This window comes from Neopsephotus bourkii, unplaced genomic scaffold, assembly GCF_033783945.1.
Source record: "Neopsephotus bourkii isolate Nb327-2 ecotype Australia unplaced genomic scaffold, CSIRO-AGI_Nbou_v1 NB_365, whole genome shotgun sequence".
In the NCBI taxonomy this organism is placed as follows: domain Eukaryota; kingdom Metazoa; phylum Chordata; class Aves; order Psittaciformes; family Psittacidae; genus Neopsephotus; species Neopsephotus bourkii.
In genome coordinates, this window is record NW_026900871.1 from 1 (window position 1) to 23,418 (window position 23,418).

General features: G+C 64.6%; 5 protein-coding genes across 6 annotated transcripts; 4 read left to right on the top strand and 1 right to left on the bottom strand.

Moving 5' to 3' along the window:
• The first annotated feature begins 2,085 nt into the window (after nucleotides 1–2,085).
• On the top strand, nucleotides 2,086–3,873 carry PPP1R14B (protein phosphatase 1 regulatory inhibitor subunit 14B). Of its 2 annotated transcripts, XM_061348595.1 has the most exons (4): nucleotides 2,098–2,478; nucleotides 2,885–2,968; nucleotides 3,213–3,245; nucleotides 3,501–3,873. In XM_061348595.1, exons 1-4 carry the CDS (start codon nucleotides 2,236–2,238, stop codon nucleotides 3,567–3,569), a joined length of 429 nt encoding a protein of 142 aa, XP_061204579.1. In that variant the 5' UTR covers nucleotides 2,098–2,235; the 3' UTR covers nucleotides 3,570–3,873. The 2 variants fall into 2 exon arrangements, with proteins under 2 accessions (XP_061204580.1, XP_061204579.1); XM_061348596.1 differs by lacking the exon at nucleotides 3,213–3,245 and having other exon boundaries at nucleotides 2,086–2,478.
• A 77-nt stretch (nucleotides 3,874–3,950) lies between these two features.
• On the bottom strand, nucleotides 3,951–6,620 carry FKBP2 (FKBP prolyl isomerase 2). The gene is made up of 6 exons (XM_061348618.1): nucleotides 6,529–6,620; nucleotides 5,865–5,999; nucleotides 4,918–5,030; nucleotides 4,669–4,715; nucleotides 4,426–4,461; nucleotides 3,951–4,143 (listed from the first exon to the last, which is right to left on the bottom strand). Exons 1-6 carry the CDS (start codon nucleotides 6,538–6,540, stop codon nucleotides 4,082–4,084), a joined length of 405 nt encoding a protein of 134 aa, XP_061204602.1. The 5' UTR covers nucleotides 6,541–6,620; the 3' UTR covers nucleotides 3,951–4,081.
• On the top strand, nucleotides 6,571–9,680 carry DNAJC4 (DnaJ heat shock protein family (Hsp40) member C4). The gene is made up of 7 exons (XM_061348616.1): nucleotides 6,571–6,662; nucleotides 7,134–7,192; nucleotides 7,299–7,392; nucleotides 7,924–8,117; nucleotides 8,707–8,838; nucleotides 9,162–9,242; nucleotides 9,570–9,680. The coding sequence occupies exons 1-7, from the start codon at nucleotides 6,660–6,662 to the stop codon at nucleotides 9,637–9,639; spliced, it is 633 nt and encodes a 210-aa protein (XP_061204600.1). The 5' UTR covers nucleotides 6,571–6,659; the 3' UTR covers nucleotides 9,640–9,680.
• Nucleotides 9,681–9,768: 88 nt separating this feature from the next.
• MRPL11 (mitochondrial ribosomal protein L11) lies at nucleotides 9,769–11,925 on the top strand. The gene is made up of 5 exons (XM_061348617.1): nucleotides 9,769–9,919; nucleotides 9,991–10,086; nucleotides 10,194–10,287; nucleotides 10,536–10,695; nucleotides 11,793–11,925. The coding sequence occupies exons 1-5, from the start codon at nucleotides 9,785–9,787 to the stop codon at nucleotides 11,884–11,886; spliced, it is 579 nt and encodes a 192-aa protein (XP_061204601.1). The 5' UTR covers nucleotides 9,769–9,784; the 3' UTR covers nucleotides 11,887–11,925.
• Nucleotides 11,926–15,681: 3,756 nt separating this feature from the next.
• On the top strand, nucleotides 15,682–22,007 carry LOC133209823 (fibroin heavy chain-like). The gene is made up of 8 exons (XM_061348641.1): nucleotides 15,682–15,885; nucleotides 17,305–17,456; nucleotides 18,099–18,201; nucleotides 18,825–19,071; nucleotides 19,167–19,276; nucleotides 19,906–20,038; nucleotides 20,145–21,889; nucleotides 21,997–22,007. The coding sequence occupies exons 1-8, from the start codon at nucleotides 15,711–15,713 to the stop codon at nucleotides 22,005–22,007; spliced, it is 2,676 nt and encodes an 891-aa protein (XP_061204625.1). The 5' UTR covers nucleotides 15,682–15,710.
• Nucleotides 22,008–23,418: the final 1,411 nt, after the last annotated feature.

Genomic DNA, 23,418 nt, shown 5'->3' on the forward strand with positions numbered 1-23,418 from the left:
ATAGGCACCCACAGCACCCACAATGGGGCACCCAGCACCCATAGCACCCACAATGGAGCACCCCCAATGGGATACAGAGCACCCATAGCACCCACAACAGGCACCCAGCACCCACAGCACCCACAATGGGCACCCACAACAGGCACCCAGCACCCACAGCACCCACAATGGGCACCCAGCACCCACAGCACCCACAATGGGCACCCACAATGGGATACAGAGCACCCAGCACCCACAGCACCCACAATGGGGCACCCAGCACCCACAGCACCCACAATGGGCACCCACAATGGGCACCCACAATGGGATACAGAGCACCCACAGCACCCACAATGGAGCACCCACAATGGGATACAGAGCACCCATAGCACCCACAATGGGCACCCACAATGGAGCACCCAGCACCCCCAGCACCCACAATGGGGCACCCAGCACCCACAGCACCCCCACCAAAGACCCAGCACCCCCACCAAGCCCCTCCCCCAGGATCCGGGTCACTTCCGCGGTGGGGGAGGGGCGGTGGGGGGGGGGCATTTCCTGCGAGGGGGGGAGGGGCGTGGGAAAGGGCACCCCCGGATGGGGGGGGAGGGGCAACGGAGCCCCCTCCCCCCCCCCCAAGGGCTCGTGCATCGCTGATAAGGGCGGGAGGAGACCGGATGCTTCCGGTGGAGGGGGGGGGGGCGGAGGGGGGGTTGGGGTACGGGGGGGGGGTCAGGTTTTGGGGTCCCCCTCACCATGCTGGGCCCAGTCCAATACAGGAAGAAGCCATCGGGGTCAACGCGCAGCGTCACCAGGGTGCGGGTGGCCGGTTCCTGGGGGGGGGATCCCCAAAACCCTCCTTAACCCCCCCAGCACCCCTTAAACCCCACCCCCCCTTCAAAAATACCCCCAAATCACCCCAAAACCACCCCAGAGACCCCAAAACCACCCTAAGGAACCTCCCCCCCCCCCCCATTGCTGTGGTTATGACCCGGGTGGGGCGACCCCTCCCTGGGGACTTTGACCCCCATAAAGTCCTTTCACCCCCAATAAAGGGGGGGGCACCCATATGGGGGGGCCCTTGCTTTAAATATAGGAGAATCCCTTAAATTAGGGGGGGCACAGCCCTCCCCAAGTTACCCCCTTCTGCATTGCTGAGAGTGGAAAAGGGGGTGAATGGGGGGGGCTTTGCACTTAGGGGGGGGTCCTCAGGGAAAGGCTTTGGAGGGGATGACCTAAAATCTCACTTTCTGGCCCCAAAACGGGGTCAGGTTTGTGACATGGCTGGAAACCAGGGCACAGCAATGGGGGCGGGGGGGGGGTGTCAATATTGGGGTGCCCTGAAGGGTCCGGGGGGGATGGGGGGGGCAGGAGGGGCTCAGAGTAATGGGGGGGAGTTAAAGGGGTGATGAGGGGGGCACTTTAGGGGTGCAGGGGATGAATTGGGTCTCGGGGGGGGGTTTAGGGACGATTTGGGACTATTTGGGGGAAGCTCTCAGGGGTTTGGGTTGGTTATGGGGCATTCAAATGAGTTTTGGGGTGATTTGGGGCAGATTTAGGGCTTTCAATGTGGGTTTGGGGCAGATTTGGGGGTAAAAGTAAAGATTTCAGGGGTCCCAGGCCGGGTTAGAGGCGATTTGAGAGGTGTTGGGGGCCCCTGGATGGGTTTTGGGGTGATTTGGGGGTGACGGGGGAGCCCTGGGGGGGGTTCAGGGTGTTTTGGGGCTCCCAATGTAGGTCTTGGGGGGTTCCGGGTGGATTTGAAAGTGATGGGGGGGACCCGGGCTGAGTTTCGGGGTGTCCCGAGTGGGTTTTGGGGCTCCCCAGGCGGGTTCCGGGGGCTCCGGGGCCCGCTCCCCGCTCACCTCGTCCCACCGGATGAATTTGCTGCCCCGCACCAGCATCTCCGGGACCCGCGGCGGCTCCAACGGGAGCGGGGCCAGGCCCGGGCGCGGCGCCGCCATCGCTGAGGCGGCCGGGGCGTGGCTACGCAAAAGAAGGCGTGGTTACGTGTGAGGGCGTGGCTTAAAAGGGGCGGGACAAAAAGGCGTTGAGGCGCGGCCCCTTTAAGAGCGGCCGCGGACTTCACCAGACGTTGCCGCTTTAAGGGGGGGCGGAGCCAAGGCCGCGGCGCTCCGAGGGGGCGTGGCCCGGCGCGGCGGCAGCGGCACAAAGCGGTGCACGGCTGCAGCGGTGACCTGCTGACACCGGAAGCGGTACCGGCGGGCGGGGGGCGTGGCCGGTTCCGGTACCGTCATGGCGGCGCCGTGCGGCGGCCCGGGCCCCCCCCCCGCCGCCGCTGCCGCCACTCCGGGCCCGAGCGCCGGGGCTGGGCCCCGCGTGTGCTTCGCGGCGGGAGCGGCGGCGGAAGGCCCGGAGGAGGCCCCGGGCCGGCGGCAGGGCAAGGTCACGGTCCGGTACGACCGGAGGGAGCTGCGGAAGAGGCTGCACCTGGAGGAGTGGATCCTGGCCCAGCTGACGGCGCTCTATGACTGCCGGGTACCGGGAGCACCGCGACTCCTCCCTGCCCCCTCCAACGGCACCGGGGACAACCCCCCCTCAGACCCCTCCTGGGACCCCTCCCGGTACCGGCCCTGGTTCCCCCCCGCCCCTTACCGGGATCTACATCCGGGACCCCGCCCTTTGCCCCCCGGTACCGGGACCTCCCCACTCCCCTCCGACCCCTGGTTAGGTCCCTCCCCCCCCCCACCGCCGTTATCCGGTACCGCCCCCCCATGTGGCGCCCCGGGGTGCGGGGGTGGGGGGAAGCGCCCTTTCATCCCCACCCCTTCCCATGCTCCTTTGCGAAAGGGGCGGGAACATCCCAAGGCCACGCCCCCCCGGTGGGTGGGATCAGTTGGGGGGGAACGACCCCTTTGATTTTGGGGTGTTCCCCCCCCCCAAGGAGGAGGAGATCCCGGAGCTGGAGATCGATGTGGACGAGCTCCTGGACATGGAGAGCGACGGCGCCCGCAGCGCCCGCGTGCAGGTACCCCCAAAACTGGGGGGGTCCCCAAAACATGGGGGGGTCCCCAAAATCGGGGGGACACACACACACAACAAAACCCGATACCCTCCCCCCCCATTGCTGTTGTATTGGTGCTTCCATGGTGGTTTGGGGGGGGGGTCATAACATGGGAGGGGTGAAGGTTCTGATGGGGCCCCCCAAGTCTTTGGGGGACCCCAAAGCCACCCCTGATCCCCCCCTCCCTTTATCCCCCCCTCCCCCCCAGGAGATCCTCGTTGACTGTTACAAGCCCACAGAGGTAAGAGTGGGGAGAGCGCCCCCTTTTGGGGGGGAGGACTCATTTGGGGGTGTCACATTGGACCCCATGGTCCCCTTTTGGGGGGGGGGGTGTTGATGCCTGCTCAGAGGGTTCCTTTTGGGGGCACACACTCACATTTGGGTCCTATTTGGGGTGAATGTGGTCCCTATGGGGGGTGTGGGTCCTTATGGGAGAGGGGTCCCCATTTTTGGGGGTCCCCTGAACCCCCCTTTCTGTGGCCCCCGCCCCCCCCAGGCCTTCGTCGGGGACCTGCTGGAGAAGATCCGGGGGATGCAGAAGCTCAACACCCCCCAGAAGAAGTGACCCCAACCCTCCCCCATGGTTTTGGGGGACCCCCCCCAATTACCAGAGCCCCCCCCACCTCCAGATTTGGGGGGGGGTTGACCCCAATATTGGGGACCCCTTAATTTCAGGGTCCCCCCTGCAGTGATAATCACCCCCCATCACCCCGCCTCCACTGGTTTTGGGGGGCCCCCCCGTGGGTGTTGGGGGGCGCCCCCCCAAGGTGGGAGGGGGAATTTTGGGGCTGTTTTTAGTTGTTTTTACATTTTGGGCTGAATTTTGGGGTTGTTTTTATATGAATTTAATAAACGCAACTTTGACATTTGGGGGTGCACTTGTGACTCCCCCCTCCAAATCCCCCCCCCCCCCCAGGGAACCCCCCAAAACTCAGCCACTTCAAGAGGCTCCAACCAGCTCTTTATTGACCCCCCCAATTTGGGGGGACCCCCCACAAAAAGGGGGGGTACTCCTGATCCCTGTGTTTTGGGGGGGTTCCCCTAAAATGGGGCCCCCCCACGCTGTTGGGGACCCCCCTAAAGCTCCGGCCGCCGCTCGATCTTCAGCAGCTCCACCTCGAAGATGAGCACAGCCCCCCCTGTGCGAGAGGGGGGGGTCAGGACCCCAATCCCCCCCCAACACCCCTGCACCCCCAAACCAGCCCATGGTACCCCGAAACCCACACTTGGGCCCCTCCTGAACCCCCCAAAAGCCTCATTTCCACCCCAACCCCCCCAATCTCTCTGCTGAATGCCAAAACCCCACCCCAGGACCCCCCTATTTCCCTCTGACCCCCCGAAATTCCATCTTTTCACCCCAAAATCCCCTCAATACCCCCCTGAACCCCAAAACGGAGGAGGAATGTGGGGGCAGGGCTCACCTGGGATTTTGGGGGGGGCCCCACGGTCTCCGTAGCCTGGTGGGGGGAAATGGGGCATCATTGGGGGGGGCAGTCTTGGGGTGCCCCCCCAGATCAATTTAGGGTCTCATCCGAGTCCTCTCATCAAGGGGGGGCCCCCTTATTTGGAGACTCCCAAAAGGCAAGACACCCCCCAATACGGCCCCCCCTGCTTTTAGGGTACCCCCCCACTGTGTTTTGGGGTCCCCCCAGTTTGGGGCTCACCCAGCTCCGGAGGAATCACCAGCTTCCGCTTCTCCCCTTCACACATCCTGGGGGGAGATGGGGGGATATAAAGGGGGGGTCCCCCAAATAATGGGGTCCCCCCAGACCCTGTGTGTCCCCCCAACCCCAAATTTGGGGTCCCCACCACAGCCCAGGGGCTTCCCTAAACCCTTAGGACCCCCCCAATCTATTGGGGTGCCCCCCACCCTCTGGAGCCCCCCCCAAACCCAGGGCCCCCCCCAACCGTACCCCAATAGTCCCTGGTCCCAGCCCTTGATGACCTGCCCAGTGCCCAGTGAGAACACAAAGGGCTGATCCCGGCTCCGGCTGCTGTCGAACTGGGAACCGTCCTCCAGGTGGCCCTGCACCAGTATAAACCAGTATGGACCAACACAACCCACCCCAATCCAGTAAGAAACCACAAAAGCCCGCACTAACTGCTATAATTCTCTCCTAAAATCGCCCCTGTCCTGAAAGTAGCATAAACCAGTACAAACCAGCACAAACCAGTGCTCCCAGTCTGAACCAGTTAGCCCCAAAGCCTCCTGTGCGCATGCAGAGAGGTTCCCAGTATGACCCAGTATAAACCAGTGGTCCCCAGACCTTCATGTCCATACCCAGGTCATTCTTTGGTCCAAAATAGCACAGCCAATACCTCTTCCCAGTCCAAACCAGTCTAAACCAGTAACACCCCCCCACATTACTGTGGACAACCAGGACTTTCCCAACCTCTCCCAATGCTTCCCAGTCCAAACCAGTAACGCCACCCACAAGAGTTACCATGGACAATCAGGACTCTCCCCATGATCCCCCTCACCCCCTCCCACTACTAACCAGTATAAACCAGTACAATATAAACCAGTACAAACCAGTCCAAATTAGTAAATCCCCTTCAGGTTACTGTGGACAACCAGGACTCTCCCAACCTCTCCCAATGCTTCCCAGTCCAAATCTGTAACGCCCCCCTCCTAGAGTTACCCCCTCCCAGTCCCAACCAGTATAAACCAGTTCAAACCAGTATAAACCACTCCAAACCATTAAACCCCCCTCAGGTTACTGTGGACAACCAGGACTCTCCCAATGCTTCCCAGTCCAACCTGTAACGCCCCCCCCGCACAGTTACCCCCTCCCAGTCCCATTCAGTATAAACCAGTTCAAACCAGTATAAACCAGTCCAAACCAGTGCCCCCCAGTACCGTGTAGTGCATGTGGAGCAGGTCCCCACGCCGGGACCGGACCCCGCAGGCCTCCGGCCGCCGCCTCACCCCGATCTGCACCTTCCGGCCCGGCTCCGCCGCCAGCGCCAGCGCCAGCGCCAGCACCCACCACAGCTGGGGGGGGGACACGGGGACACCCCCATGACGTCATTGCTGGGCCCATGACGTCATCACCGGGCCCGTGATGTCATCAGCAACCCAACCTTGCCATAGGCGCATCCCCACCCCATCCCCTACAAAGGTCATGACCCCTGCCCCCCCCAGGGGTCATTGACGTCACAAGGGGTTCATGGGCACCTCAGTGACGTCACAGGCATCCCCGTGACGTCACAAGCACCCCAATGATGTCATCAGCACCCCAACACGAGCCCCCCCACCCCAAGGCTCTCTCCCCTAAGACACGGCACCCCTGTGACGTCATCAGCACCCCCGTGACGTCACAGGCACCCCAACAAGGCCCTGTCCGGTGCTCCAACTCTCCTCAGGGTCCCCCTTTAGGCCGCTCTCTCGCCCCCCCCATGACCCTTTTTCAGCTCCCCCCCACCCTAATGCCCCCTCACACCCCGGGACCCCCCCGGGACCCCACCCGCCGCTCCCGGTACCCCCCCGGTCCCCCCCCCCGGTCCGTGTCCCCCCCCTTCACCTCGGCCACCATCGCGCTCAGGGCGCTCTGCGCAGGCGCGGGCTCACGTGACCTCTCCACCGGACGGAAGTGTCGTACCCGGAAGCGGAAGGCGGTGGCCACCGGTGGCGGCGGCGCGGCGCGGGGTTCCCATGGTAACGGCCGGGGGGGGGTGGTCTCATTAACCCCTTATTTATGAACCCTAATTAAACACCTCCCCTTCACCTCCCCCTAATTAGCATCTTATTAGCATGAAGCGCGCTGAACGGATTCGCAATGGTGGCGGGGTGGGGCTAATTAAGCGTTAATTAGCGGTTAATTAACCTGTAATTAGAGCTCATTGGCAGTTAATTGGTATGCATTAGGGACTAATGAGCACTAATTAGGGGAGGAGCGTGATCAGCCGTTAATTCACTCCGTCTCTTCATTAAACCCGCCCCTTCATTAACCCCCTTCATTAACACTCGTTAATTAACGGGGCTCGGAGAGGCCCACCGCGTCGATTAACAGTTAATTAACCCTTAAAGGTTAATTGAGGATTAATTAACGGTTAATTAAGAGTTAATTAAAGGTTAATGAAGAGTTAATTAAGTGTTAATGGAGTTAACACCGAACCCGTCCCGCAGGGGCCCTGGGCCGCCCCCCCCCGGCTGCTGCCCCGGACCGGGCCCGGGCTCTGCACACGGTGAGACCCCAACGGGGGGACCCCGAACCCCACCGGGACCCCCCCCCCCCCTCCTCCGGGTCCACCCCCCCCGACCCCCGTTCGTGTCCGTTCCCCCCCCCCGCAGGGCCGGGCCGCGGGACCCGTACTCGGTGCTGGGGGTCCGGCCCGAGGCGTCACCGGCAGAGATCAGGGCAGCGTTCCTGGAGCGCTGCAAGGAGGTGCGGGGGGGCTGGGAGGGACTGGGATGGACTGGGGGGACTGGGATGGACTGGGATGAAATGAGAGGACTGGGATGGACTGGGATGATTGGAATGGACTGGGATGATTGGATGGACTGGGATGGATTGGGATGAAATGGGGGGACTGGGATGGACTGGGATGGATTGGGATGGATTGGGATGGACTGGGATGAATTAGAATGGACTGGGGGAACTGGGGGCACTGGGATGGACTGGGAGGACTGGGATGGACTGGAGGGACTGGGATGGACTGGGATGGACTGGGGGAACTGGGATGAACTGGAATGAACTGGGATGCACTGGGATGGACTGGGATGAACTGGGATGGACTGGGGGGACTGGGATGAACTGGAGGAACTGGGAGGGACTGGGATGGACTGGGAGGACTGGGATCAATTGGGATGAGCTGGGGGCACTGGGATGAACTGGGATCAATTGGGAAGAACTGGGGGTACTGGGATGAACTGGGATGCACTGGGATGAACTGGGATGAACTGGCCCCCCCCCCAGGTGCACCCGGACGGGGACCCCTCGGACCCCTCCCGCCACGAGCGGTTCCTGCTGCTGGCAGAGGCCTATGGAGCCCTGACCCGGCCCCGTGCCCCCCCCGAGGCCCCCCCTGGAGCCCCCCCTGGAGCCCCCCCCCGGCCCAAGGCAGGAGCAAAAGGAGCCGGAGCCCCCCCCCACTCCAAGCCCCCCCCACGGTAACCGGGACCCGGGGGGGGGGGGGTGAGGGGGGCTCCCAAAGGGTGCTGGGGAGGACTGAAGAGGGGACATAGGGGTCCTATGGGTGCTTCTTGGGGGGGTGTGGATGATCCTATGGGTGCTGGGGGGGTCTGCTGTTCCCATGGGTGCTGGAGGGGGTGTCTGGGGGGGGTCCTGGTGTTCCCATGGGTGCTGGAGGGGGGGTCTGGGGGGGGGGGGGTCCTGGTGTTCCCATGGGTGCTGGGGGGGTTCTCTGGGGGGGGGGTCCCTGGGGTTCCCATGGGTGCTGGGGGGGGGGTCTGGAGGGTCTGGGGGGGGGGTCCTGGTGTTCCTATGGGTGCTGGGGGGGATCCTGAGGGGGTCCCTGGGGGGGGAGTCCTGCTATTCCAATGGGTGCTGGAGGGGGGGTCCGGAGGGGGTCTCTGTGGGGGGGGGTCCTGGTGTTCCCATGGGTGCTGAGGGGGTCTCTGGGGGGGAGGTCCTGGTGTTCCTATGGGTGCTGGGGGGGATGGGCTGGGTGACCTTGTGGGTCCCTATGGATTCCGCAGGGGTCCCATGGGTGCTGCCCCTCTCCTCCCCCCCCCCCAGGACTGACCCCAACCGCCGGTACTGGGAGCAGTTCTGCCCCCCCCGGAGACCCCGTGGCCCCCCCTGGCGCGTGCTGGGGCTCTGCCTGCTGGTGGCAACAGTGGGGGGGCTGGCCCATGCACTGGCCTACAGGTGGGGGGGGGAACCCAAGGGTGGGGGGCACCCAAGGGTGGGGGGCACCCAAGGGTGGGGAGGGCCGAGGGGGGGTCTATGATGAGAGGGACACCCAGAGGTTGGGGGGGGTCTGATTTTGGGGGTGATCCATGGGCTTGGGGGGACTCCCAGTGGGTCCCAAGGGGGGGAGCACCCATGGGTGGGGGGACCCCAGAAGTTGGGGTGGGCTTAAGAATTTAGGGGGGTCCCAGGGGCTTGGGGATGGGAATTGGGGGTTTTGGGGGGTCCCAGGGGTTTGGGGTCCCCAACGGGGGGGGTCCTGATATGGAGCCCCCCCCCAGGTACGTAACAGGGGCTCACACGGCCTTCCTGAACGAGAGGGACCGAGTCCTCACTGCAGTCTATGAGCAAGCCCGGAGCCGGTGGGTGCTGGGGGGCACCTATGGGTGCTGGGGGGGAGGGAAATGTGGGTGCTGGGGGGGCAAGAATGGGAGTGGTGGATGGGGGGGGATTGGGGGTGCTGGGGGGCACCTGTGGGAGCTGATGGGGGGTGAATGGGAGTGCTGGGGGGGGAATGGGGGTGCTGGGGGGCACCTATGGGTGCTGGAGGGGGAAATGGGGGTGCTGGGGGGGTGGGGTGTGGGGTGGGTGTGGGGGGGGATGGGGGTGCGGGGGGGGGGGTCATTTGGGGGAGGGGTCTTTGATCCTCCCGTGCCCGCCCCGTGACCTCTGCCCCCCCCCCCCCGCAGGGCCGGGTCACACGAGGAGGTGCTGCGGCGGCTGCGGGCTTCGCGCCAAAGGGGGCGGGGCGAGGTCTAAACCCCGCCCTCCACCCGCCAAACCCCGCCCCTTTCTCCCTCCTCTCCGACCCCTCCGCCGGCTGCCGTTGGTACGTCCCGGCATGTGGGCGGGGCTTCCCTCCGCGGTCACGCCCCCTCACCTTTACTCACGTGACCTCGCGGCCATGTCGAAGGCTGCGCGGGCGGTGCGGGCCGCACGGGCGGGCGCCGGGGCCCGACCGGAGACGAGGCCGCTCCGGGCCCAGATCCCTGCGGGGGGCGCGGCGCCGGGACCGCCGCTGGGGCCCCTCCTGGGGCAGGTGCGGGGCTGGGCCGGGGCGGGGGGTCCCGGTTCCGGTTCCCGGTACTGACCCATCCGGTATCTCCGCAGCGCGGGGTCCCGATCGGCGCCTTCTGCCAGGACTTCAACGAGCGCACCCGGGACATCAAGCCCGGGGTCCCGCTGCGGGTCCGGCTGCGAGTGCACGTGAGTCCCGGGGCACCCCCGCACCCCCCCGTCCACCTCCGTTACCGGTTACCGGGGCAGCCCCCGGTGGGTGCCCCCGTTTAACACCCCCCCCCCCCCCAATTCAGCCCGACCGGACCTACGACCTGAGCATCGGGACCCCCCCATCCTCCTACTTCCTCAAGGCTGTGGCCGGTGTTGAGAAGGGGGCAACGCGGCCCGGTGAGGAGATGGGGGGGGGGAGGCTGGGAACCCCCCATAGGCATCGGAGAGGGGGAGATTTGGGGCTCAGAGGTGTCCTGGGGGGGGGTCCAGTATCTTGGGGGTTGCTATGAGTAATAGGGGGCGTAATAGGTGTTAGGGGGCATCTGTGGGTGCTGGAGGGGGGGTTATGGGGGGTCTATGGGGTTGGGGGTTCCCCATTGGGTGCTGAAGGGGGGTCCCCCCTATGTTTCACACCCCCCCCCCAGGGCACGAGGAGGTGGGGGTGGTGTCCCTGAAGCACCTCTATGAGGTGGCGCTGGTGAAGCAGCAGGACCCGGCCGTGGCGCTGACTGGAACCTCCCTGCCCCAGCTGGTGACGGCGCTGGTGGGCTCTGCCCGCAGCCTGGGCCTGCGCGTGGTGCCGCGGTGCGGGCCCCACCCCCCCCGAAACACCGGCAACAACAGCAACAACCACCCCCCATCAGGCCCCCAATAACAGCAACCACCCCCCAGCAACCCCCCAATAATGGCAACCACCCCCCAGCAACCCCCCAACAACAGCAACCACCCCCCAGCAACCCCCCAATAATGGCAACCACCCCCCAGCAACCCCCCAACAACAGCAACCACCCCCCAGCAACCCCCCAATAATGGCAACCACCCCCCATTAACCCCCAACAACAGCAACCACCCCCCAACAACCACCCCCCAGCAACCCCCCAATAACAGCAACCACCCCCCAACAACAACCCCCAACAACAACCACCCCCCATCAACCCCCAACAACCACCCTGAACAACACCCCCCAACAACACCAGCCCCCAACAGCGCCAACACCCAATAACCACCCCCAACGGTCACCCCAGCAGCAGCAACACCCCCCCAATAACTACCCCCAACAATAACTCCCAATAACCACCCCCAACGGCCACCTCAGCAACACCTCAAGCACCCCCCAACAGTCACCCCAACAGCAACAACCCCCCAACACATCCCAGCAACACCCCACAGTAACCACCACCGACAGCTCCTCCAACAGTCACCCCAACAGCAACCCCTCCAATAATAGAACCCCCAAACAACAACCCCCCCAAAGACACCCCCCAACATCACCCCCAACAGACAGTGCAACAACCCCCCCAACAATAGCCCCCCCAAACAACACCCCCCCAATATCATCCCCCAACAGACAGTGCAACAATACCCCCCCTCCAACAGCCCCCCAAACCACAGCAGCCCCCCAACTGCTGCCCCACACCACTCTGGAACAACACCCCCTCCCCCATCCATCCAAACATTGAGGTGCCCCCCCCCTACATCCCTGGGTGCCCCCCCCCACCCTATTAATCAATGGGGTGACCCCATCCACCCCTCCCCACAGCCCTGGGGTGTCCCCCCCATACAAACCATCCTCCCAATAACTGGATGCCCCCCTCCAGTGCCTTGCTCCCTCAGTGGGGGGATGAGGGGTGGGTTTGTGGGTGCCCCCCCCCATTACCCCCCTTTCCTTGCCCCCCTCCCAGGCTGACGGCTGAGGAATGCGCTGAGTTCCAGCGGCAGCGGCGGGAGCAGGAGGCGGCTGCGGCCCAGGAGGAAGAGGAGGGAGCCAAGAAGTGACCCCCCCTGGCCCCTCCCCCTGACCTCTGACCCCCCAGGGTCGGGGTTCCCCCCAATAAACGTTTATTCATCCCATTTGGGGTCTCCTTTATGGGGGTGAGGGGGGTCCCTTTGGGGGGGGGAGGATGAGGAGGGTCCCTTTGGGAGGGGGGGATGAGGAGGGTCCCTTTGGGGGGGGGAGGATGAGGAGGGTCCCTTTGGGGGGGGAGGATGAGGAGGGTTCCTTTGGGGGAGGGGGGGATGAGGAGGGTCCCTTTGGGGGGGAGGAGGGTAGGGTCCCTTTTGGGGGGGGGGGATGAGGAGGGTCCCTTTGGGGGGGGGAGGATGAGGAGGGTCCCTTTGGGGGGGGAGGATGAGGAGGGTCCCTTTGGGGGTGGGGTGAGGAGGGTCCCTTTGGGGGGGGGGGAGGAGGAGGGTCCTTTTGGGGGGGGGGGAGGATGAGGGGGTCCCTTTGGGGGGGGAGGATGAGGAGGGTCCCTTTGGGGGGGGAGGATGAGGAGGGTCCCTTTGGGGGTGGGGGCATGAGGAGGGTCCCTTTGGGGGGAGGGAGGAGGAGGAGGGTCCTTTTGGGGGGGGGGAGGATGAAGAGGGTCCCTTTGGGGGGGGAGGATGAGGAGGGTCCCTTTGGAGGGGAATGTGGCACCTTCATCATCAGCCCCTTCATCCTCATCCTCTTCCATCTTCATCCTCCTCATCCATCCCCAGCCCCCCCTTCCTTCCTCATCCTCACCCCCCCTTTCCCATCTTTTCCCTCCTTTGTCCCCATCTTCATCCTCTGTTGTCCCTCCTCATCCTCCTCTCCTTCATCCCCATCTCATATCCCTTCATCCATCCTCATCCTCCTTCCTCCCCATCCTCTTCCTCTTTCATCCCTCCTCATCCCCCCCTTCTTCCCCATCCTTCTTCACCCCATCATCTTCATCCTCATCCTCTCCATCAGCCCCATCTCTATCTGCTCATCCCCATCATCTTCATCCTCATCCTCTCCATCATCCCCATCTCTATCTGCTCATCCCCATCATCTTCATCCTCATTCCCCTCCATCCTCTCCATCTTCATCCTCCCTCCTCATCCTCACCCCCTTCATATTCATCTTCATCATCTTCATCTCCATTCTTTCTCCCTCCTCCCCCTTCCCCATCCACCTTCAGCCCATCTCAATCTTCCTCTATCCCTCCTCATCCTCAGCCCCATCCTTCCTCTCCCAGCTTCATCCTCCTCCATCTTCATCCTCATCTTCACCCCCCCTTCACCTTCACCCCCTCCCTCCTTCCCTCCTCATCCTCATCCTCATCCTTCCTCTCCACTTCATCCCCATCTATCTTCATCCTCATCTTCACCCTCCCTTCACCATCATCCCCATCTCTATCTACTCATCCCCATCATCTTCATCCTCATCTTCACCCCCCTTTCATCTTCATCTTCATCTCCATCCTCTCCTCCCTCCTCATCCTCCATCTTCATCCTCATCTTCACCCCCAATCCTCTCCATTTTCACCCCCCCTTCATCTTCATCTTCTTCATCTCCATCCTCTCCTCCCTCCTCATCCTCACCCATCTTCACCCCCCTCTCCCCCTTCATCCTCCCGCATCCCCCCGTTTCCATCCCCCCCCCCCCCCCTTCCCCAGCGCTGCGGCTCCTCCGTTACCGCGGAAACCGGGGTCCGGGATTTGGGGGGGGGGTGGGGGGGGGGGCCCAGCGGCCAAAACCCCCTCCCCCCCCTTCTCCCGCGGGGGATCCCCGGTGCCCGCTCCCCCCCCTCCCCCCGCAGGGATCCCCGGGCTCTGCTCCCTCCCCCCGCCCCCCCCGCCCCGCCCCCTCGCTATTTTTAGCCCCCCGGCTCCTATTTTTAGCGCAGCGGCTTCAGCGCCCAAATTTGGCAGCGGCGGAGCCCGGGGAGGGGGAGGGGAAACCGCGGCGGGGGCGGGGCCAGCGCGGGGGGAGCCGCGGAGCGGGGGGAGGGGGGACAGGGGGGATCCCGGGGGGCGGGGGAAGGGGATGGGGGGGGTCCCGGTAACCCTGAAGGGCCCCCCTTGGGTGCTGGGGGCCCTCCGGACCCACTGACACGGTGCCCAAAGCCCCCCCCCCCCAGTGATGCTTCCACGCAACCCCCCCATTGAGCCCTGCTGAGTCCCCATTGATCCCATTGAGTCCTGTTGAGCCCCACTGAGCTCCCATGGACCCTCACGGAGCCCCATTGAGCCCTATTGACCCCTGTTGAGCCCCGTTGAGCCCCGTTGAGCCCCATTGATGCTGTTGAGCCCCACTGAGCCCCATTGAGCTCCGTTGAGCTCCCATTGACCCCCATTGAGCCCCGCTGAGCCCCATTGAGCCCCATGGAGCCCCATTGACCCCGTTGAGCTCCAACTGAGACCCACTGAGCCCCACTGTGTCCCACTGAGCTCCCATTGACCCCCATTCAGCCCCATTGAGCTCCCACTGCCTCCCCCATCCCTCACATCACCCGTCCTCTCATCCCTCCCTCCCTTGACCCACCATTGGCCGGTCTGTCTGTCCATCTGTCCAGACCCTGATCCCGTTCCCCCCATTGACCCCATCTGCCCCCCACCAACCCCCTCTGCCCCACATTGACTCTCCCTCCACCCTTTGAGTCCTTCCAGCCCCACAGCGGCGCCTCCATTGACCCCCTCCACTCCCCTCCATCAATGACTCCATCGTTTGACCCTCTCCATCCTCACATTGGGTTCTCCATCCCCCCACTGATCCTCTCCAGCCCCCGGTTGACTTTCTCCATACCCCATTGATAACCCATCCCCCACTGACCATCTCCATCCCCCCATTGACCCTCTTCATCTCCCCATTGACCCTCCATTGTCCTGTTCACCCTCCCATTGACCATCTCCCTCCTCATTGACCATCTCCTTCCCCCATTGACCATCTTCACCGCCCTTTCACTCTCCATCCCCCTGTTGACCCTCCCATTGACCATCTCCATCCTCATTGACCACCTCCATCCCCTCCTTGACCATCTCCCTCCCCCATTGACCATCTCCCTCCCCCATTGACCATCTTCACTGCCCTTTGACTCTCCATCCCCTGTTGACCCTCCCATTGACCATCTCCATCCTCGTTGACCACCTCCATCCCCTCCTTGACCATCTCCCTCCCCTACTGGCCATCTCCCTCCCCTACTGGCCATCTCCCTCCCCTATTGACCATCTCCATCCCCCCACTGACCATCTCCATCCCCCCATTGACCCTCTGTTCTCCTGTTGACCGCCCATCCCCGTTAACCCTCTCCGTCCCCCTATTGACTCCATCCTTCCCTCCCTTGAGCCCTTCCAACCCCCTATTGCCCCCCAGTCTCTCCATTGACCCCTCCACCCCTCCCTACATCCCCCCATTGAGCCCCCATTGGCTCCCCCACCCTTCCATTGACACCCCCATCCATTCCCCCCTTCCCTCCATCCCCCCCTCCCCATTGCCCCCTTTCTACCTTCCCTTGTCTCCCCCCCCATTGCCCCCTTTCACAGCTCCCCCCGGAGGGGGGGGGGGGCGTTTCCAACGCCCCGCCCCTCCCCTCGCCCCGCCCCTCAGCGCGCGCCATCTCCTATTTCGGTGCGAAGCCGCCGCGCGCCGCCCCCCTCCCCCTTCAACCCCCCCGCGCCCCGCGCCGCGCGCGCGTCGACGTCAGCACTGACGCTGCCGCCTCCCCCCCCCCCTCCCCAAAACGTTGCGAATGGGAGGAGCGGGGAAAAGACGGGGGGGGGGGGGGGGGTGGGCGGGGGGGGGGGTGACGCTGCGGTGACGTCGTCCCGCGCGGTCCATATAAGGCGCGTTCGCGCGGCGGCGCGGCGCGAGGATGCTCCGCTCCACCAAAGGCGCCTCCAAGGCGCGGCGGGACCAGATCAACGCCGAGATCCGCGCCCTGCGGGACCTCCTGCCGCTGCCCGACGGGGACCGGCCGCGCCTCTCCTACCTGCACGTCATGGCCCTCGCCTGCATCTACACCCGCAAGGGAGCCTGCCTCCGGCCCGGTGCGTGTGCGGGGAGAGCGGAGGGAGGGAGAGGTAGGGCTGGGATGGGCACCGGGAGAGGGGATGGGGATGGGGATGGCAGCGGGATGGGAGCAGGGAACGGGAAGGGAGTGGGGAATGGGAGCGGGATGGGACCGGGCACTGGGATGGGACCGGGCACCGGGATGGGACCAGGCACTGGGATGGGATTGGGCACCGAGATGGGACCGGGCAGTGGAATGGGACTGGGCGCTGGGAAGGGATCGAGCACTGGGATGGGACCAGGCACCGGGATGGGAGCAGGAATGGCACAGAGATGGGATCAGGCATCAGGATAGGACCGGGGACTGGCACTGGGATGGGAATGAGCACTGGGATGGAAGCAGCACTGGGATGGGACTGGGGATCGGAACACAGATAGGAGCAGGGAGCAGCACGGGATGGGAGCCGGCACTAGGAAAGGGACTGGAACTGCTCTGGGGAGCTGGGGACCGGGATGGAGCCGGGTGAGGACCAGGCTGGAGGTGGGCTGGGAGCCGGCAGCGGCACCGGGAACGGGGAACCCGCACCGGGCTGGAGCTTGGAGCCGGTGGATGGACGGGGATAGGCGCAGGGAGAGGAGCAGGCACCAGAGTGGGGTGGGACGGGGACCGGGGGGAACCGGGGGGAACCGGGACAGGAGCAGGCAGCGGGGGTTCAGCACCGCGGATAGCGCCGGGTGCGTTCAGCACCGCGGACAGCGGCAGCGGGCGGGCGGGGGCTTGGTTCAGCACCGCGGACAGCGGCGCAGGGGATCGAGATCGGGGCTGGGACCGAGAGCGGGGACAGGGACCGGGACACTGGGACAAGGAGGGATACCGGGACCGGGGACCGAGGATCGGGGCTGGGATCGGGGCACCGGGACAAGGAGGGATACCGGGACCGGGGACCGAGGATCGGGGCTGGGATCGGGGCACCCGGATAGGGACCGAGACTGGGAACTGGAACCTGGGATCAGGGCTGGGACAAAGACCGGGAGAGCAGACAGGGACTGGGAGACCAGGACACGGACTGATACTGGGGATCAGGACTGGGACTGGGCGAGCGGGATAGGGAGTGAGACCAACACCAGGGATCAGGATCGGGACCTGGGATCAGGGCTGGGGCAGCAGCCAGGGAGCAGGATGTGATGGAGCTGGGACCAGAACCGGGATCAGAGACTGGAACAGGAGGGACCAGGTCAGGAACCGGGATAAGGGCCAGGATTAGGGACCAGAGCTGGGGCTGGAGGCAGGCACAGGGATAAAGGATGGCGACAGGGACAAGTGATGGGGACAGGGAATCCCATGGCTCTACATGGGCAAGGCATGGGTAACTCCATGGGGGCCACATGGGTGCAGTGGGACCGTGTGGGCAAGGCACCAGGTGCTGGGTGGGTGCTGACGGGTGTCCCCTTTGCAGGCCCAACACGGGGAGCACCCATGGAGCTGCTGGGGGGGCCGGAGCTGGCTGACCTGGTGGCATCACTGCCCGGGTTCCTGTTGGCTGTCACCCGCGAGGGGAAGCTGGTTGGTGTCACCGACAACGTCGCACAGCACCTGGGGCACTCCATGGTGAGCACCCACAGGGGGAACGGGGCTGGGTGCTGGGAGCTTGGTGGGTGCTGGGCATTGGGTGCTGGGTGGTGGGCACTGGGTGCTGGATGCTTGGTGCTGGGAGCTTGGGGCTGGGTGCTGGGCATTGGGTGCTGGGTGGTGGGCACTGGGTGCTGGGCATTGGGTGCTGGGTGCTTGGTGCTGGGTGCTGGGCATTGGGTGCTGGGTGGTGGGCACTGGGTGCTGGATGCTTGGTGCTGGGAGCTTGGTGGTGGGTGCTGGGCATTGGGTGCTGGGTGGTGGGCACTGGGTGCTGGGCATTGGGTGCTGGGTGGTGGGTGCTGGATGCTTGGTGCTGGGAGCTTGGTGGTGGGTGCTGGGCATTGGGTGCTGGGAGCTTGGTGGTGGGTGCTGGATGCTTGGTGCTGGATGCTTGGTGGTGGGTGCTGGGCATTGGGTGCTGGGTGGTGGGCACTGGGTGCTGGGTGCTTGGTGCTGGGTGCTGGGCATTGGGTGCTGGGTGGTGGGCACTGGGTGCTGGGCATTGGGTGCTGGGTGGTGGGCACTGGGTGCTGGGTGCTTGGTGGTGGGTGCTGGGCATTGGGTGCTGGGTGCTTGGTGCTGGGTGCTGGATGCTGACCCCCCCCCCCCCCCATGCAGGTGGACCTGGTGGCTCAGGGTGACAGCATCTACGACCTGTTGGACCCGGCTGATCACCCCCTGGTGCGACATCAGCTCACCCAGGCTGGGCCCCCCCAGGCAGGTGGGTGGGGCCTCCGAGGGGGTGGGGCCTGAGAGGGTGTGGGCAAAGGGAGGGAGGGGTGGAAGGATGGAGGGAGGGAAGGAAGGGAAGGATGGAAGAGGAGAGGGAGAGATGGGACGATGAAGAAATGGAGGGAGGAAGGAAGGGAGAATGGATGAAGAGAGGAGAGAAAGATGAATGGATTGATGGAGAGAGGGATGGAGGGATAGATGGATGGATGGATGATGGAGGGATGGATGGATGATGGAGGAATGAGGGAGGGATGGATGGATAATGGAGGGATGGAGGGATGCTGGGTGATGGAGGGATGATGGATGAATGATGGATGGGTGCATGGATGGATGGAGGGATGGATGGATGAGGGATGGATGGATGGATGTTGGATGGATGGATGAGGGATGGATGGATGATGGATGGATGGATGATGGATGGATGGATGATGGATGGATGGATGGATGAGGGATGGATGGAGGGATAGATGGATGAGGGATGGATGGGTGATGGGATGGATGGATGATGGGATGGGTGATGGGATGGATGGATGGGTGATGAACACAAGGGTGGAGGACACATGGAGGGATGTGCAGAGCTCCACAGTTCTAACCCAAGACCCCTTCCTCCAGAGCGCCTCTTCCGCTGCCGCTTCACCACCTCGCGGGCCTCGCGCCGCCCCAGTGCCGGGCGGAAGCTGGTGCTGCTGCGGGGCCGCTTCCAGGCCCCCCCCGGACCCCCCGGCACCTCCCCGGGGCTCTTTGTCGCCTTCTGCGCCCCCCTGGACCCCCCACCCTGGCCCTGCCCCGACTGCCTCCTGCTGCCGGCCTTCCAGAGCCGCCACGCGCGCGACCTCGCGCTGCTCGACGTCTCCGACAGGTCAGGACCCGACCCCCAAAGGGGGGATCCGGGTGTCCAAGGGGGGGGGGGTCCCAGCCATGGCGGGCGCTGGACCCAGGCCTCTTGTCCCACAGTGTCCTGATGCACCTGGGCTATGGGCGTGGGGAGCTCCTGGGTCGCTCCTGGTACCGGCTCCTGCACCCCGAGGACCTCGGCCATGTTGCGCGCCAGCACCTCCGCCTGGGTAAGTGTCCCCTTGGTGTCCCCTGGGCTCTCCCTGTCCCCCCCCCCCTCCTCCAAGCTGTTCCTTGGGTTTCTGGGGTCTTCCTGTCCCCTGGGTGTCCCCAAGGGTGTCACCCATCACTCTGGGTGTCCCTTAGGTCCCAATGTCCTCAAGGGTGTCACCCATCATCTTGGGTGTCCCCTGGGTCCCAATGTCCCCAAGGGTGTCACCCATCATCTTGGATGTCCCCTGGGTCCCAATGTCTCCAAGGGTGTCACCCATCATCTTGGGTGTCCCCTGGATGTCCCCAAGGGTGTCACCCATCACCCTGGGTGTCCCCTGGGTCCCAATGTCTCCAAGGGTGTCACCCATCACCCTGGGTGTCCCCTGGGTCCCAATGTCCCCAAGGGTGTCACCCATCACCCTGGGTGTCCCCTAGGTCCCCTGTTGTCACTTTGCCCCCCATCATCTCCTTGATGTCTCCCACATCCCCTGGGCCCACCTTGCCTCCTCTCCGGGTGTCTTCCATGTCCCTGTTGTCCCCTGTCCCCATTGATATCCCCATATCCCCACCCCCCCGAATCGACCCCATTGATGTCCCCATCCCCATCCCCATGTCCCTGCTGATGTCCCTGTCGGTGTTCCCACAGCAGGAGCAGGGCCAGAGGCACGGGGGGAGCTGGTGACACGGCTGCAGCGCAAGGATGGCCTGGGCTGGACGTGGGTCTATGCCCGCCTGCGCCCCGAGGGCCCAGCTCTGCTCGCCCACAACTTCATCATCAGGTGAGCCCCATCACCCCCCACCCCACAGAGCACCCATGGGGCTGGGCACCCTCCACTCCCCTGGGGGCCCCAGGCTCACCCCAGACCCCCCCTGTGTCTTCCACAGTGAGGCCGAAGCTTGGTGCCTGCGGCAGCAGTTGGCAGCTGAGGCCCCCCCGGACCCTCCTGAGCCCTTTGGCCCCAGCCTTGACTTCCCTGGGGCCAGCATTGGAGCTGGTGGGGACCTTGGTGTCGGCGCTGGCCCCGGTGTTGGCCTCGGTGTTGGTGCTGGTGTTGGATCCGGTGTTGACCTCGGTGTTGGAGCTGGGCTTGGAGAAGACGTTGGAGTTAACGTTGGCATCAGCCTTGGCCTTGGCGTCAACGTTGGATGTGGCCTTGGAGCTGATGTTGGACATGGCCTTGGATCTGGCTTGGGAGCCAACGTTGACCCTGGTCTTGGAGCTGGTGTTGGACCTGGTCTCGATGCCAACATGGGACCTGGTCTTGGAGCCACCATTGGACATGGCCTTGGAGGCAACGTTGGAGCCAGCATTGACCCCGGTCTTGGAGCTGGGGTCGGAGTGAACGTTGGACACGGTCTCGGAGACGGCGTCGGACAAGCTCTTGGCTCTGATGTCGGTGCTGGAGTTGGCATCGGCGTCGGAGCCGGCATCCGAGTCGACGTTGGCCTTGGTGTGGGAGCCGGCCCCAGCCCCGATGTTGGCCCCAACCTTGGGGCTGATATTGGCGCTGCTCTCGGAGCTGGAGATGACATTGGAGCTGGTCTCCAAGCCAACGGCGGAGCCGGTGTTGGCTCTGGTCTTGGAGCCGGTGTCGCGCTCAGTGTCGGGGCCAACATAGGGCCTGGTGTTGGTGGTGGTGTCAGAGCCAGCGTCGGGCTTGGCATTGGGGCTCTTGGCCCTGCTCTTCCATCTGATGTCAGTGCTGGTGTTGGACTCACCGTCGGAGCCAGCGTCGGAACCAATGTGAGCGCTGGAGTTGGACTTGGTCTTGGAGCCAATATTGGAGCCAACGCTGGCTCCAGTCTTGGATCCGCCGTTGGACTTGGACTTGGAGCTGCTCTAGGAGCCAACGTTGGCTCCACTCTTCCATCTGGTGTGGGACCTGGCGTTGGACTTACCGTTGGGGCTGCTGTTGGAGCCAATGTTAGCTCTGGTCTTGGATCCAGCGTTGGACTTGCTGTTGGAGCCGGTGCTGCTCTTGGACCCGATATTGACATTGGCGTTGGACTTGGTGTTGGAGCCAACGTCGGCACTGCTCTTGCATCTGATGTTGGATCTGGTGTTGGACTCGGCATTGGAGCTGCTGTTGGAGCCAACATCGGTGCCGGCGTTGGCTCCACTCTTGGATCCGGCGTTGGACTCGGCCTTGGAGCCAACGTTGGCTCCAGCATCGGCTCCGCTCCCGGATCTGATGTTGGTGCCGGTGTTGGACTCGCAGTTGGAGCCGGTGTTGGAGCTACCGGTAGCTCCGGTCTTGGATCTGCTCTTGGATTTGCCGTTGGAGCCGCACTCGGTGCCAATGTCTGCGCCGGGCTCGGGCCTGACGTTGGTGCCAGCGTTGGACTCAGCCTTGGAGCCAGCATTGACTCCGCTCTTGGAACCGGCGTTGACACCGGCATTGGGCTCGGTGTTGGAGCCGGTATCGGACCCGGTGTCGGACTTGGTGCTGGAGCTGCCATTGGAGCCAGCGCTGGCTCCGCTCGAGGATCCTCCATCGCCCTCGGCCCTGGGGCCAGCGTTGACCCCGCTCTTGGACCTGGCATTGGCCTCGGAGCCCCCATTGGAGCCAACATCAGCACCGGCCTCGGCCTTGCCCCCAGCCTGGCAGCGGGCGCCCGCCTTGCCCCAGGCCTGGGGGTCCCCGAGACCCCGGGGGGGGGCACCGAGACCTGGACCCCCCCCTACACCCCCCGGCAAGCGCCCCCCTTCGCCTTCGGCCCCCCGGAACCACCCGAGGCTGCTCCTGAGAAGCTGCCACCGAGTCCCGAGAGCCCCGGGGGGGGTCCGGGGGGGGACCCCGGCTCCCTCCTCACCCCCGAGACGTCCCCCCCCCCACCGCCCCCCTCGGCCGCCCCCCCCGGCCCCGTTCTCCGCCGCCTCCTCCAGGGCCTGGCCGCTGCCGCCGGCGTCAACCGCGGGGGGACCCGGAACCCAGGGGGCCCCCCCGGACCCCGGCCCCCCCCACCCCGGTCGCCCCGCGACCCCTTCGCTGAGTTGTATCAACTCCCCCAGAGCCGGCTCCAGGACGCCTTCCGCCAAGGTAAGGGGGGGGTCAGGGTGAGGGGGCACCCAGTGGGGGGGGGGCAGCATGGAACTCATCGCTGGGGGGGACCCAGTGGGGTTTTGGGGGTGAAGATGGGGTCCGAGGTGCAGGGTCCAGAGGGGTGGGGATGGGGGGGGGTGATCCAGGGTCCATTGGGGGGGTTGGGGGGGTGATGACCCCAAAAGTTGGGTCCCTCAATGGGGGGGTGTGCGTGTGCCCAGACACTTTGTGTGGGGGGGTCAATGCCTGGATGCATTGGGGGGGTACAGGGGGTTATGGGGGTACAGAGGGTTATGGGGGTACAGGGGGTTATGGGGGTACAGGGGGTTATTGGGGTACAGAGGGTTATGGGGGTGTCTCTGACATCCTGTTCTCCCCCCCCCCCCAGCCGGAAGCCAGCGCGCCCCGTCGTTCTGAACTAAGTCTGTGACGCGACTTGCCCCCAGTATGGCATATTGTCATTGTCACCCCGGCCCGGAGCCACCGTCCCCCCGGCCCCGGCCGCGTCCCCGCCCCCCGCCGCCCCCCCCCGGGGCCTTTCGTGCTAATTTAACTCGTAACGAGTCTCTAAGGTAATTGGGGGGGGGCTGGTGGCCCCCCCCCCCCGCACCCCCCAAGCCCGGATGCCTGGGTCCCATGTCCCCATGTCCCCATGTCCCCATCCCCAAATCTTGTCATTGGGTGGCTTGGACCCACCTGTAGGAGCCTGTGGCCCCCCCCCAACCCCAATGTCCCTGTCCCTTGTCACCCACCTTGTCCTTGTCATCCCCCCCTCCTCACCTTGGGGTCTGCGTTTTTGGCAGAGTACCCCCAAAAGTGTGTGCTCCCCCCCCCCCCGGGTGTCATCCCCAATGTCCCCAACCCAAGGGACCGAGGCACGATGTGGCTTGATGTCCCCAATGTCCCAAACCCGAGTGATGGAGACCTCGTGGCTCAGTGTTCCGATGTCCCCAGTGTTCCCAACTCAAGGGGCTGAGGCACAATGTGGCTCGATGTCCCCAGTGTCCCCAGTACAAGGCATGGAGACACGCCATGACCCAATGTCCCCAACCCACTGCCCCAAGCCATTGGGCTTGGACAGGTCATGGCTCGATGTCCCCCATGTCCCCAAGTCC

Coding starts and splice junctions, on each gene's coding strand:
- PPP1R14B (XM_061348595.1), top strand. CDS start 2,236: ATGGCGGCGCCGTGCGGCGGCCCGGGCCCCCCCCCCGCCGCCGCTGCC. Junction 2,479..2,884: donor CGGCGCTCTATGACTGCCGG/GTACCGGGAGCA, acceptor CCCCCCCCCAAG/GAGGAGGAGATCCCGGAGCT. Junction 3,246..3,500: donor ACTGTTACAAGCCCACAGAG/GTAAGAGTGGGG, acceptor CGCCCCCCCCAG/GCCTTCGTCGGGGACCTGCT.
- FKBP2 (XM_061348618.1), bottom strand. Junction 4,716..4,917: donor TGGGACCAGGGACTATTGGG/GTACGGTTGGGG, acceptor ATCTCCCCCCAG/GATGTGTGAAGGGGAGAAGC. Junction 4,462..4,668: donor GGTGATTCCTCCGGAGCTGG/GTGAGCCCCAAA, acceptor TCCCCCCACCAG/GCTACGGAGACCGTGGGGCC.
- LOC133209823 (XM_061348641.1), top strand. CDS start 15,711: ATGCTCCGCTCCACCAAAGGCGCCTCCAAGGCGCGGCGGGACCAGATC. Junction 17,457..18,098: donor AGCACCTGGGGCACTCCATG/GTGAGCACCCAC, acceptor CCCCCCATGCAG/GTGGACCTGGTGGCTCAGGG. Junction 20,039..20,144: donor GCCCACAACTTCATCATCAG/GTGAGCCCCATC, acceptor TGTCTTCCACAG/TGAGGCCGAAGCTTGGTGCC.
- MRPL11 (XM_061348617.1), top strand. CDS start 9,785: ATGTCGAAGGCTGCGCGGGCGGTGCGGGCCGCACGGGCGGGCGCCGGG. Junction 9,920..9,990: donor TGGGGCCCCTCCTGGGGCAG/GTGCGGGGCTGG, acceptor GTATCTCCGCAG/CGCGGGGTCCCGATCGGCGC. Junction 10,087..10,193: donor GGGTCCGGCTGCGAGTGCAC/GTGAGTCCCGGG, acceptor CCCCCAATTCAG/CCCGACCGGACCTACGACCT.
- DNAJC4 (XM_061348616.1), top strand. Junction 7,193..7,298: donor GGGCCCGGGCTCTGCACACG/GTGAGACCCCAA, acceptor CCCCCCCCGCAG/GGCCGGGCCGCGGGACCCGT. Junction 8,118..8,706: donor CACTCCAAGCCCCCCCCACG/GTAACCGGGACC, acceptor CCCCCCCCCCAG/GACTGACCCCAACCGCCGGT.